This window comes from Podarcis filfolensis, assembly GCF_964270895.1.
Source record: "Podarcis filfolensis genome assembly, chromosome: 7".
In the NCBI taxonomy this organism is placed as follows: Eukaryota; Metazoa; Chordata; class Lepidosauria; order Squamata; family Lacertidae; genus Podarcis; species Podarcis filfolensis.
The window spans coordinates 89,385,928-89,398,845 of NC_139603.1; the positions used below are offsets into that span (position 1 = coordinate 89,385,928).

General features: G+C 42.3%; 1 protein-coding gene and 1 long non-coding RNA gene across 2 annotated transcripts in view; both read right to left on the reverse strand.

The window, feature by feature from the left end:
* LOC310766316 overlaps window positions 1-12,918 on the reverse strand; it is a 153,892-nt gene that overhangs the window by 111,648 nt on the left and 29,326 nt on the right. The gene's annotated exons all lie outside the window — the stretch shown is intronic.
* Window positions 5,748-12,918, reverse strand: part of ENPP4 (ectonucleotide pyrophosphatase/phosphodiesterase 4) — a 10,942-nt gene continuing 3,771 nt past the window's right edge. Inside the window, exons 3-5 of the mRNA XM_083622166.1 lie at window positions 10,999-11,862; window positions 9,767-9,937; window positions 5,748-8,265 (exon numbers count right to left, since the gene is read on the reverse strand). Of these exons, the coding sequence (XP_083478292.1) occupies window positions 7,901-8,265; window positions 9,767-9,937; window positions 10,999-11,821 (1,359 nt within the window). The 5' untranslated portion in view covers window positions 11,822-11,862 and the 3' untranslated portion in view covers window positions 5,748-7,900. The remainder of the gene's footprint in view (window positions 8,266-9,766; window positions 9,938-10,998; window positions 11,863-12,918) is intronic.

The window sequence follows — 12,918 nt, forward strand, 5'->3', positions numbered from 1 at the left end:
GAAACCAGTACTGTATCTGAGTTTTGCAATTGATTTTTCCTCTTCCCTCCCTGCCCCTCCCCCCCCGTGTGTTGTTTTTTAAAAAATATTTTTTAATTTGATATGTTACAAAAAGAAAAGAAAGAAAAATGCAAACATAACAAAAAGAAAACAAAGAATTTAAAAAATGGGAAGAATCACAAGGCGTTCACAGCCTAGAACGACAAATGTGCAAAGATACAAGGCAGCTCCAAAGGGGTAATAGAGTATTAACTCATACAGAGATTCCCTTTGCAAACAATAAATACGGATAAAAATAAAAGTGCTCTCTGCCTGTGAGTTCTATCATTACTGGGAATAAAGTTTCTTTATAGCCTTCAATGAGCCAGACAGTTGTGCGCATGTGTGTGTGTGTGTGTGTGTGTGTGTGTATGTGTATTAAAATGTTCATTCAAGTTCTTTCCTTCACATACTTTTAGCCTGTGAGGTATCTTTTCCAGAAGGGCAAATTGCCTTGAATAACAGCAATCCAGGTCATTGAGAGTCTTCCAGTGATTGGCAATGCAGCCCTGGGCTGCTGCTAAGAGGGGAGAAATGTTATTTACTTTTCAAATCCTATTCTTGTTCCCACATACAGGTTCAAAAGTGCCAGATAAAAGGATGGAGTAATTGTTTGTTCAGTTATCAGCAAGATCTCAGCAAACACCATATTCCAAAACTGAGCAATCTTGTTCTGGTTGTATGTATTGCCATTCTGATGAGTTTTTTTTGGCTGGAGAGAGGGTACAAATGCGCCAAGATCGTACTCCAACATTTTTCTGATGAAAACAGGGATGTCCTATTACAACAAACTTTTTCAGCAGGGGGCCGGTTCACTGTCCCCCAGACCTTGTGGGGGGCCGGACTATATTTCGCGGGTGGGGGGCGATTGAACAAATTCCTATGCCCCTCATATAACCCAGAGATGCATTTTAAATAAAAGGACACATTTTACTCATGTAAAAACACACTGATTCCTGGACCGTCTGTGGGCCAGATTTAGAAGGCGATTGGGGCAGATCCAGCCCCCGGGCCTTAGTTTGCCTACCCATGTCCTATTACATAATAATTTTACTATTTATATCCCACCTCTCTGACTGGGTTGCCCCAGCCACTCAGAGCTGTTTCCAACATATCTAAAAAAATAATTAAACATTAAACTTTTTTTAAAACTTCCCTATACAGGGCTGGCTTCAGATGGTTCAGGGGTCGGATAACCCCATATCACCCAACATTTCTCCAGTAGGGACATCCTAAGGAAAAGTGGGGCATTCTGGGATCAGATCAGAAACCAGGGCAGCTTCTGTAAATCTGGGACTGTCCCTGAAAAATAGGGACACTTGTAGGGTCTGCAAATGGCATGTACAATTCTTCCTCCCTCCTCTTTTAATCCCTACAATATCCCTACAAAGTACCATATTTTTCTGTGTTTTGAGCGAGGCTTTTTGACACAAAAACCACATCAAAAAACGGGTTGTCCAATACACGGATAGTGGCATGGGGGGGCAGCGGCACGCCGCCAGCCATTTGGTTGGCGGGAGCACGCCTTTCCCTGATGCTGCAGTGAGCGGGAAGCAATCTGGGGGGTGTTTCCTGCCCACGGCTGCGTGGTGGGGAGAAGCTTCATGCCGCCAGCCAGCTATGTGATGGGAGCGCAAATTCACCTGATGCTGCTGCACATGGGAAGCACTCCCTGGATCGTTTCCTATGTGCAGTGGCATCATGGGAGGTTGCGCTCCTGCAAACTGGATGGCTGGAGGGAGCGCAATTTCACCCGATGCCGCTGTGCATGGGAAACTTATCAAGGGAGTGTCTCCTGCCCACAGCTGCGTGGGGGGAGAGGCTCAACAACATTGGGCCATCTCCCCTCATTTTCTTACAATTTAGTCTCCCAAAATGGATGTGTTTGTCTTATACAAGGGGGCATCTTATAGACGGAAAAGTACGGTAAGTTGGGCTGAGAGGCAGTGACTGACCCAAGGTTGTACCCAGTGAGCTTGTGGCTGAGTGGGGATTTGAACCCAGGTCTCTCCCAGGTCCTACTCTAATCACTACCCTGCAGCAGCTGTCATCTGACCCTAGGGTGAAGGTAAAATGATGGTGGTGGCAATGTATGTGGCTAGTCAGTCCATCTTCTCCAGACCTCCTGCTCTGCTGCCCACAGGTAAGGGGCAAGCAAGTACGGTAGTACCTCTGGTTACGTACTTAATTTGTTCTGTGGTCTCCACAGCCACAGCAGGCACTCTAATGCCCCAGTGCATGGGTAGGCAAACTAAGGCCCGGGGACCAGATCCGGCCCAATTGCCTTTTAAATCTGGCCTGCAGACTGTCCGGAAAACAGCATGTTTTTACATGAGTAGAATGTGTCCTTTTATTTAAAATGCATCTCTGGGTTATTTGTGGGGCCTGCCTGGTGTTTTCACATGAGCAGAATGTGTGCTTTTATTTAAAATGTATCTCTGGGTTATTTGTGGGGCATAGGAATTCATTTTTATTTTCAAAATATAGCCCGGCCCCCCACAAGGTCCAGCCCCCTGCTGAAAAGTTTGCTGACCCCTGCCCCAGCGCTTTGACTTCACCCGTGAAGGCGTACTCCTCCACTGTCTCCGGAGACAGACGGATGCCAACAAGCAACAACCACTTTCCAACCGTTCAGGAACAAGTTATACCGGTGCTATGGCATCCATAGATCGCCTTCTGCAATCTGACAATGCTGATCAGCGATTGGCTTCTAGATGCATACCCTAGATACTATCTGTGTCCTGTTCCGAGCTGTAAGACTGAGCATGCATGCTTCCTTAAGGCATTTTAGAAAGGCAGCTGGAATTTTCCTCATATTGAGGTCTCCGGAGAAACCGAGTCTTGTCTTCCATAAACGTTAGCTTGGTTCGAACACTGTTTATTTCAATTATTGTTTTGCTGTATTCTTATTGAGGGACGCGGATGGTGCTGTGGGTTAAACCACAGAGCCTAGGACTTGCCGATCAGAAGGTTGGTGGTTCGAATCCCTGCGACGGGGTGAGCTCCCTTTGCTCGGTCCCTGCTCCTGCTAACCTAGCAGTTCGAAAGCACGCCAAAGTGCAAGTAGATAAATAGGTACCGCTCCAGCGGGGAAGGTAAACAGTGTTTCCGTGCGCTGCTCTGGTTCGCCAGAAGCGCCTTAGTCCTGCTGGCCACATGACCCGGAAGCTGTACACCGGCTCCCTCGGCCAATAAAGTGAGATGAGCGCTGGCAACCCCAGAGTCGGTCACGACTGGACTTAATGCTCAGGGGTCCCTTTACCTTTACTATTCTTACTGAAGTTTTGCTTGTAAACTATCCAGAAAAATATTGATATACAGCTATATAAAATATTAATAATATGCTATAATATTTAAGGTACAAGTCGTCTTTGTTTTTACTGCAAGGGGCTGGTGTGTCTGCTCTCCTGGGAAATGTTTTAGAGCAGATAGGATAAATGCCAATTCCTTATGTTGATAGCGCCATCTTCTGGCAGTGCCTTTGAATAATGCTCTGAGTTTGACATGAGTAAATGGCTTATCATTGACAAAAAGCATAATCACACATAGAAGTTTCTCTCTTGGATATGGAAGATACAAAAGTAAGGAATACAGTGGTACCTCGGGTTACATACGCTTCAGGTTACAGACTCCGCTAACCCAGAACTACTACCTCGGGTTAAGAACTTTGCTTCGGATGAGAACAGAAATCGTGCTCCGGTGGCGCGGCGGCAGCAGGAGGCCCCATTAGCTAAAGTGCTGCTTCAAGTTAAGAAAAGTTTCAGGTTAAGAACGGACCTCTGGAACAAATTAAGCACTTAACCCAAGGTACCACTGTAGATGAGGACCTGGGGCATTTCACTTTTATGTTATTGCTGTTATTTATTAAAATTTTAATTTATACCAGACCTCTCTTTTTTTTGTACTCGAAATGCTTTACATGCATCTAGGATGGGAAACCCAAAATTGGCTGCGGTGCCTTCTGTCCAGGCCTACAGCCTCTCCTCCTCCTGAGCCCCAACCCTTCTAGGCCACAGAAGTAAATTTAACAAAACAGAGGTAAATCATAGCAACCCAGTTGAACCTCATACTGGCATCCAAAGGCCTCAAGACCCACATTTCCTAGCACTCTAGGCTATCACGCTTTCCCATTGGGGAAGGAAATCAAAATACAACTGTCTCCATCTCCCTGCAAACTAGGAAACAAGCAAAAAACTTCCACCCAGAGGCCTAAAAAAGGAAAAGCCCATTTTCTTTAGGGAAGCCATGTGCTTTAAATGTATGGGGTAGATGTAACCATGAGTTACTTGCACATGGTTCTCCCCCCACTGGATAACAATGTACACAAGAACTGCCAGAGCACCTTGATGCTAAGGAACGAGAAGGAAAGTTTGCACTTCCGAGACTAAGGGTTCTGCTACACTTCTGAGGTCCTCCTCCAATGTTAGTCCATCACCCTTTTGAACTAGGGCCCCTTCTGCATCGGCATTAAACTTACTGGTTTGTGTGTTAACAATGCTTTTGCCGGCATTTGTGTGTATGCCACATTTTTAACTGTAGGTCCCGCCATTTTCAAATCAATTTTGGAGAAATGAGGAGCAAATGCACAGCAAGCTGTTATTTGAACAAACAGCTGTGAAATACCCTTAACGCGGCACTGATAATTGCCACTTTTAATATTTATTTAAATATGATCAACACTTTTCATATTTTGTAAAAAAAACCAACATTTTTTAAAGCAGCCCATTAATATCTATACAAAAATAAATGTTCTCATGTTTAAAAGTGAGCATGTTATAAAACATTTTGAATTCTCTTCCAGTAATGACAACTTTTCTAAGCAGCTTCAGGGAAATCCACATTTAAAATGTCCGAGTAAGGATGTGAAGAGAAACCTCAGAGGTTCTTTCAAGGGACGGGCTTTTTAAATATGGGGAGGTATCATATGCTACTTTGTAAGGAAACACACAACTATTAGGTTAGAAAGTTTCCTCTTTTATGAAGTTAAGTAATTTAGATCTGACTGGGACAAATGAAGCAATTAGGTATTATAATAATAAAGGAAGCAAACTTCCTTGAACAAGTGGCATTCAAACTGCACTTATGCACATAAACCATAACTAATTACAAAATCCCCTCAGGAATCTTAATTACATGAAATGTCTTTTAGTTTTAACAGACTATTTCATGGCTTATTCTAATTTCAGTTGTGGGTTTGCACATTGATATGGAAAGCCTTGTTTTATCAAGTCTAAATGAAAATTTGCAAATTGTTTAAAAATGACTCATGACAGCTAATCAAACACCTTTTGGATTTTATTCCCCACAGGGTAAAGCACAACTAATCCAGCTATGATGCAGAGGGCATTTGCATAAATTCTCTACCATTTCTATGCTGGAATTTTCCCACTAGTACAAAACTAAAATAACAGAATTTTCCCAAAGAGAACTTTTGGTTTCAAAGTATATGGCAGGAGAGGAATACAACGAACTATTGACAGGCTGAAAAGGGTGAACAGGGTTTTCATATTATGTGGGCTGTTGTAATTTAAATAAAGTAGTTTATGACTTGTGACATCAGCCAACGGGTAGGACAGGGTTAAATCCTGCATTGGCCACAGAAGAGGGCAAACAATAACAAACCCAAAAGGCGGGCTGGTTAGAAATTGAGGTTACCTCTGCAGGTACAAATTCTAGAATGAATATAGTCAGAGCCTTGTAGCCATAAGTTAAACCAGAACCATTTTTTTAATTCATAAGGACAAAGCTTTTCCATAAAACCCCCAAGTAATGCAAACATAAATATCTAGTTAAGGCACCACCCCTTTAACATTCAAAATATAGCTCATATTTGGTATTGCTTTTCCACTTCATCGGCTTGGGTTTATCCTTCCTGCCTGGACATGTAACCCAGCTACACATCTCCAGGAAAGACAGAACTTTTCAGTAACAGTATTCCACAGCCCTGTGAAGTGGATCACCATTCATAATTGCTTTTTTATTTGGTAGACTGTTTTCTTACCTGGTGCATATTAAACAAGAGTATTGATTTGCAAGAATGTGTGTGCTTTTTCACTTTGATTGCTACCAGTTTTCAAGTAGCTATATTGCAAGGGTTAAAACTCCCAGGAATTACTGAAGCATTATCAGGCTGGTACAGCACAGCCACATGTGTGTGTGTGGGGGGGGTGGAAATCATTTAGCATCATTTCCTATGAGTCATGGTATTACATTGCATCTCCCAACACTATTCTGATAAGCTTGACTTGTTTCTCACAAAGAGCATCAAACAGAACACCAGCAGCAGTAGAGACAAGATCCTCCCCCATAATACTACATAAAAATGGACTTCAAAGGCTGCACGCACTGTACATTTAAGCCACAATACTTCCCCCAAAGAATCCTGGTAACCCCCGTTTACCCCCCAATTCCCAATGCCTTTAGCAAACCACTGTTCCTACGATTACAGACCACTCACAAATCCGAAGTTAATTTGTCTGCACACAAGCTTTGCTTGTGTCAGAAGCTCAAGCAGGGTTACCCAAGGGTGCCTGTGATTCGAAGAGAGGCAATGAAAAGCATAACCCAGGTCCTGCATCTTCACCAACTTTTACACTCTTAATCTGAAAGCATGTCACCTTCCACTATTGCTACTACATACCGGTAGGTTTGTTTCTGTTCCTTACAGCAGCTCAAAAAGGTAAATGGAAATAGAACTGGTCACTTTGGAGTGTAACCAAAGGACTTCTAACCCCATTGCTGTAACTATGAGCAAAGGGTCTGTACAAATCTATAGCCATGCTTGAAATACTAATGATTAAACATATGGCCACTTTGTACACTGAGTAATTTCTCCCTGAGCCTCTAACCTTCAGACTGACATGCATTCTACTGTATAGTACCTTGTCCAAATTACAAATAGTCTGCATGTAGGTTGGATGATTCTAGGAAGTTAAAAACACAACAACCCTGAATATTCATATTCTTAGCTCAAGTCAAGGTATGCACGTTATACTCTTCGGTTAAAAGCAGAAAGGAATCTCAACTACTTGAGTCTATATTTAGGTAACAAAAAAATTGTTAATCTTGTCCAGAGACAGAAATCAATCAGAGGTGCACGCAGGCACAAAGTAGAAGCAGAACTTGGGAGCTGCTTTGGTCTATTAGAAGGGAGGATTGCTAATTTAAAGTACAGTACTATCAGTTTTGCAAGTTCATAAAATAAACTAAAAAATACCTATTTCCAAAATTCTGAAGTTACCATATGCACATAAACACATAAAATAAGTCACAGCATATTTAAATGTTGCTTCAACTAAATGTTTGCAACTAAAAAGCCCCCTGTGCCTGCAATCCACAGAGCAGGAAGCAACATTTAAAATGCTTTTATTCACATTTCCCCAATAAGATATTTCTAGCTTACAGGGACTGATGTGATCTACATAGCACTAAGGGTTTCTGTTGCTAAGTTGCCTCTAACTTAAATAATTTACCCTTTCAGCATTGTGCTGAATACAAGAAAGTGCAATAATCATCTCCATCAGCCAGCAGAAACAGATCCTGCCCCCACCAGACAGACCTCAGGAGTTGTCAGGGTATCTCCAGAGTTACATAAGAAATGCCTGAAAGCAGCATCATTTGCAAACATTTAAATCTCACAGTCCTCATCTTACTACTCTAGTAGATACTTTATTAACTGAAAGTTTAACAGTGATGCAATGCCTTTTCCATTACAAAACCAGGTCTGTATTCAGAGTTTCTTTTTCAAAGAGGCAATGTTCTTCTGCAGTCTTCTGGGTTGGTATTTATTAAAGTGCATCATAAGATGTTATCCAGTGTAAGTTTTGTATCCTATCCAGTTTCCAAAACAAATCAGTGTATATTATCCAATTAAGGGGTCGTCGTCGTCTTCCTGAAGCTGAAGTCGGGAAAATGGATGCACAGAAGCCGTTCTGCTCTTCATGATTATTATAAGGCACGTAAGTGTCGTTAGCACAATGAAGACACCAATGACTATTCCAATGGCCTCAGGGACATTGATACACCACTGGTCAGCTAATAAGCACTTGGCGTGGCTCAAGGTGCCATTATTGGGCTGAGGCATCAAGCCCAGGATGTGACACATCATTGGATAAATATCAACCGTATAAATGCTATTTTGCCTGTAACCTTTGCGAAAAGCAGGCCCATGAGCTGCCAAAAATGGATGCATACTTGGAAGGGAGTTATCATAGCCATGGTCTCCTACTGGAAAAAGGGAATGCAAGAGTTGTTAATGTGCTGAGCTTCAACCTGAACAGTTATATCCCCCCTAAAGATAATCCCGGAACCATAAAAGTGCAGGTTCTTCAAAGTATTCCCACCCCAATACAGACTGGTATGATACTATTGTACAATACAAGGTATTGCACTTTCCAAATCAACCATCCACTAAGATGGTTATCCTCCCTGCAAGTTTCCAAATATTAGGTAATAGAGTTAGCTATGCCTTTGAATTACATGTGAGACCTGCATAACCTTTATTCTTCACCAAGATGTCTAAAAATATACCACAGGAATAAAGTTACTTTGTTTTTGCAGGTGAAAGCAGGTAAACCCTGCTTGTTATTCCACACCCTGGGAACACCAGGAGCAGGTTTAGTTCTGTGTATGCCTTTATCTCCCTGTAGCTAGGAAAGCCAACATGCTGCCTGGCAGATGATGCTGGATTATAACTCCCATCATCCCAACCATTTGACAACAACAGGTGCCCAGCATGACTAAGACTATTTGGGGGTCACTATCCTAGCCTTCTAGGAGGACTGGCTGCTGTTACTTTACACAGAGGGCAGTAAACCCTACCCCTCAGGGACAGTAACATACATTCTAACCCTGGTGGCTATGGCTGGGTTAAAGGTAAAGGGTAAAGGGACCCCTGACCATTAGGTCCAGTTGTGGCCGACTCTGGGGTTGTGCCGCTCATCTCGCTTTATTGGCCAAGGGAGCCAGCGTACAGCTTCCGGGTCATGTGGCCAGCATGACTAAGCCACTCCTGGCGAACCAGAGCAGCGCACGGAAACACCGTTTACCTTCCCGCCGGAGCGATACCTATTTATCTACTTTCACTTTGACGTGCTTTCGAGCTGCTAGATTGGCAGGAGCAGGGACCAAGCAACGGGAGCTCACCCCGTTGCGGGGATTCGAACCGCCAACCTTCTGATCGGCAAGTCGTAGGCTCTGTGGTTTAACCCAAAGTGCCACCCGCGTCCCATGGCTGGGTTAGCTGAACATTTATGTACATAAAAATTGAGCTGACTCACTGAGGCTGTGTACACACTATACCTTTAAAGACCATTCAAAGTGCATTCTTTCTCTCAAAGAATTCTTGGCACTGTAGTTTGTTAAGGGCTGGGCTGCAGGGAACTGCAACTCTAAAGGGTAAACAACCATGTCCAGAATTCTTTGAGAGAAATGATATTTCAAGTGTGCTTTGAAGTCGTACTATGTATACAGTCTGTGTTTAGGAAGCCAGAAGGTGACTTTGGAACCACCAGTGTTAGTCTGAACTAAGGTGTGATAAGCGGCACTGATATTTGCTGCATGCCTTGGCAATGAAACTCAGCTTTCATGACTGCAGGTGTTTCTAGGCAGCTCCAGTGTTTATGTGGGGATGCTTCTGCACTCTGCATGACTATGTACCTTCCACATGAAAGGGAGTAACCTGCTCCAAATCAGGCCAAGAGAAAACATCCAAAAGGAATACACTTACACCTTGAAAGAGACTCATTCTGTACAATCGTCCAGCCTTCATCAGCAACCAAAATTATGGGCTGAATGCGCTTATTGTGATGGTAGTGGTAATGGTCTGGAATCTCTTCTTTAAGATAAATCTTCATGTGAGTGCTGCAATTTTTCATTATGTTATATACATATGTTTCATCTGAAAAGTATAAAGCAAGGAAGCATACTCTATTATCTTTTGTAAAGCCTGAACATTTGCCATTTGAAGTGCATTCCCCACCCTCATCCAAGCTGCAGGTTCAATGCAGATCACATGTTTAATCCTATTTCAGTATTTATCTGGCCTAGTACTTTGCTCTGGGCCTCTATTTACATTTAAGTATTATATTTACAGCCTACCTTTCCTCCAAAGAGCTTGAGGTGGCATATGCTCCCCCCCATTTTATCCTCACAACAAGCCTGTGAGGTCGATTAGGCTACAACGGCTGACCCAAGGGCACCCAGTGAACTTCATAACCGAGTGGGAATTTGAACCCTGGTCTCCCAGGTTCTATAACTTAGTGAAGGTAAAGTGAAATCCACATTTTAGCCTTTAATGTTAGTAAGTTATATTGTCAGCCACTGCTCTACGCAGGCATGCTTCTCATGTGTACATGCTTTGCACGGGCAGAGATGAGCATACTAAGCTCTACTGCACACCACCGCTATGTCTATCATCTCCACAAGTTGGAAGGTGAAGTCTAAACTGGGAAGCCTTGGAATCTCCCCCATAGCATGGGGGTTAAAATGTGCAGGGAGTTTCCATAGGAGGTTCCCCACCTATGTAAGGTGATGGACACTGTGACGCAAGGGGTGGGGTGCTGCACCAGCACCACACCCAAAGGGCTTATGCAACAACTTTTATTAGAAAACAGGTCATTTCAAAAGTTCCCAATGTTACCATAAACACATTTGCTCTATTAGAAGTGCAACAACAGATGACACTATAAAGTTTTCCTACTCTCTTCCTTGAAGAGCTATGATACAGATGCTTAGCGCCCTCTGACCCCCCCACCCCACCCCCATCAATCCCCCAGGAAAACAGAAGCTGCCAAACAGCACAGCTTCACTCATCAAAATCTTGCTGGACGTGTTTTTCAAGTTCGGAGATTTGACCTCTAATCTTTCATATCTTGACTGCTTTGGTCTTAAATCTCACGTTAAAGCATCAAAATTATGCTTTTTAAAAACAGCATCAAGATATATTAAGAACATACTTACTTTTTGGCAGTATTGCAGCAACTGGGCTCTTGTCTACTAGAGTGTAGCTATTACGGTCAATGCAGTCATCCAGTTTGATCAGCCTGTCCGGGGAACACTGTGCCATGCCATGATCACTTGTAATTATAACATTAATTTCCTCCCACAATTTGGAAGCCTTTAGCTTCTCAACAAGCAATCCAACCAAATTATCCACTTCTTTTAATACTCCAATCATGTTTTTCGTATCTTCTGGCCCATACTTGTGCCCACTTGCATCTGGTTCTTCCCAATAAAGAGTAGCAAAACTGACTAGGGGGTTAGAACTGTTCAGCCAAGCAATGATGTTTTCCACCCGTTCACTGAAACCTATTGCAGAATCATATTTCATAAAAAAATGAGGGGTAGTATTGTGAATTTTTACATCTGTGCCAGGCCACATTGCAGAAGCACTCGTTCTGTTTTCCTGCAACTGGTTGGTCACCCAAATAGGAACTGCCTCATTCCACCAAAATGGGTCTTTGTCATTGAATTGTGAAAACGTTTTATTGGTAGCAGCATCAAACATTTCATTTGCCACAATACCATGGCTTTCCTCATACAGCCCTGTGACTATACTGTAATGATTTGGGAAGGTTTTTGTGATGAAAGCATTGGTAATGTCTTCCACTAAAACACCATCCTTAATAAAATCCTGGAGATGTGGAAATTCATATTTCTTCAGATAATCAGCCCTGAAGCCATCAAAAGAAACTAGTAGTAATCTGGGCATTGGTGCATAAGCAGAATGACTACCAGAGCAACAAATGATTCCATAAAAGAAGAATCCCAGTATTAAATGCATTGTGGAAAAGGTTTCAAAACACAAGGATGTGGAAGATATACCTAGAAGAAAGTAATTAGAAAGTGTCACTAAGAACATCAGTTCAAAATAGATGTCATTTAAAGTAATCTAAATTACTCCATCTCAATTAAAGTTCCTACAAAACCCAGTTTATATTCTATTTAAGGCAACTATTGTCTAAAATCCCCATCATAAATTTTATCCCCTAGGGATAAAATAGCACCCTGTTGTACCTTCGCACCATAACTGGTAGGGGCACAAAAAGCACTCTCCCAATGCTACTGTCTGATCTCAGGCACACAGATATGACTGGACCTCTGTAACACAGCGCATTCAAGTCCCATCCCATGGAGCTTGTCCATAGCAACAATTCCTTACTATGCTAGAAAATTAAAAATACTTTTTGATTTTAATACTTAGAAATGACAATTTAGAAAAACCTCAGCACCTAGTATGATACTTCATTTTATGCAGTTAATGCTCCGCCCCCAATCTTACTCCTGTAGTTCTCTATTTGCCTGTACAACTTACTAAACAGCTAGACCAGGTTCTACTTCCTGGTTTAAATCTGATGCCACAACAATACTCGATTAGTACTTCATTCCTAGCACTACAAATAAACATCTGTAGCTGGTCTCATGCTGTGGAACTCTTCCAACAGAAATTTGGTAGACACCCATTGATTGGGTGGGGGGGTGTCCTAATTTCTCATGAAGACTTATTCAACAAGTCAAATTTAATCATTTTAGTGCTTGTTTTATACTGTTTTAATGATATTTTATTGCATATACAGTGGTAACTTGGGTTAAGAACTTAATTTGTTCTGGAGGTCCGTTCTTAACCTGAAGCACCACTTTAGCTAATGGGGCCTCCTGCTGCTGCTGCGCCGCCGGAGCCCGATTTCTGTTCTCATCCTGAAGCAAAGTTCTTAACCCGAGGTAATATTTCTGGGTTAGTGGAGTCTGTAACCTGAAGCGTATGTAACCCGAGGTACCACTGTATTGCTGTATGCCACCTTGTTATATATGATAATTTGTGCTATATAAATACTTGCATAAATAACATAAGTTAACATAACTTAAGTTACATAATTTGTA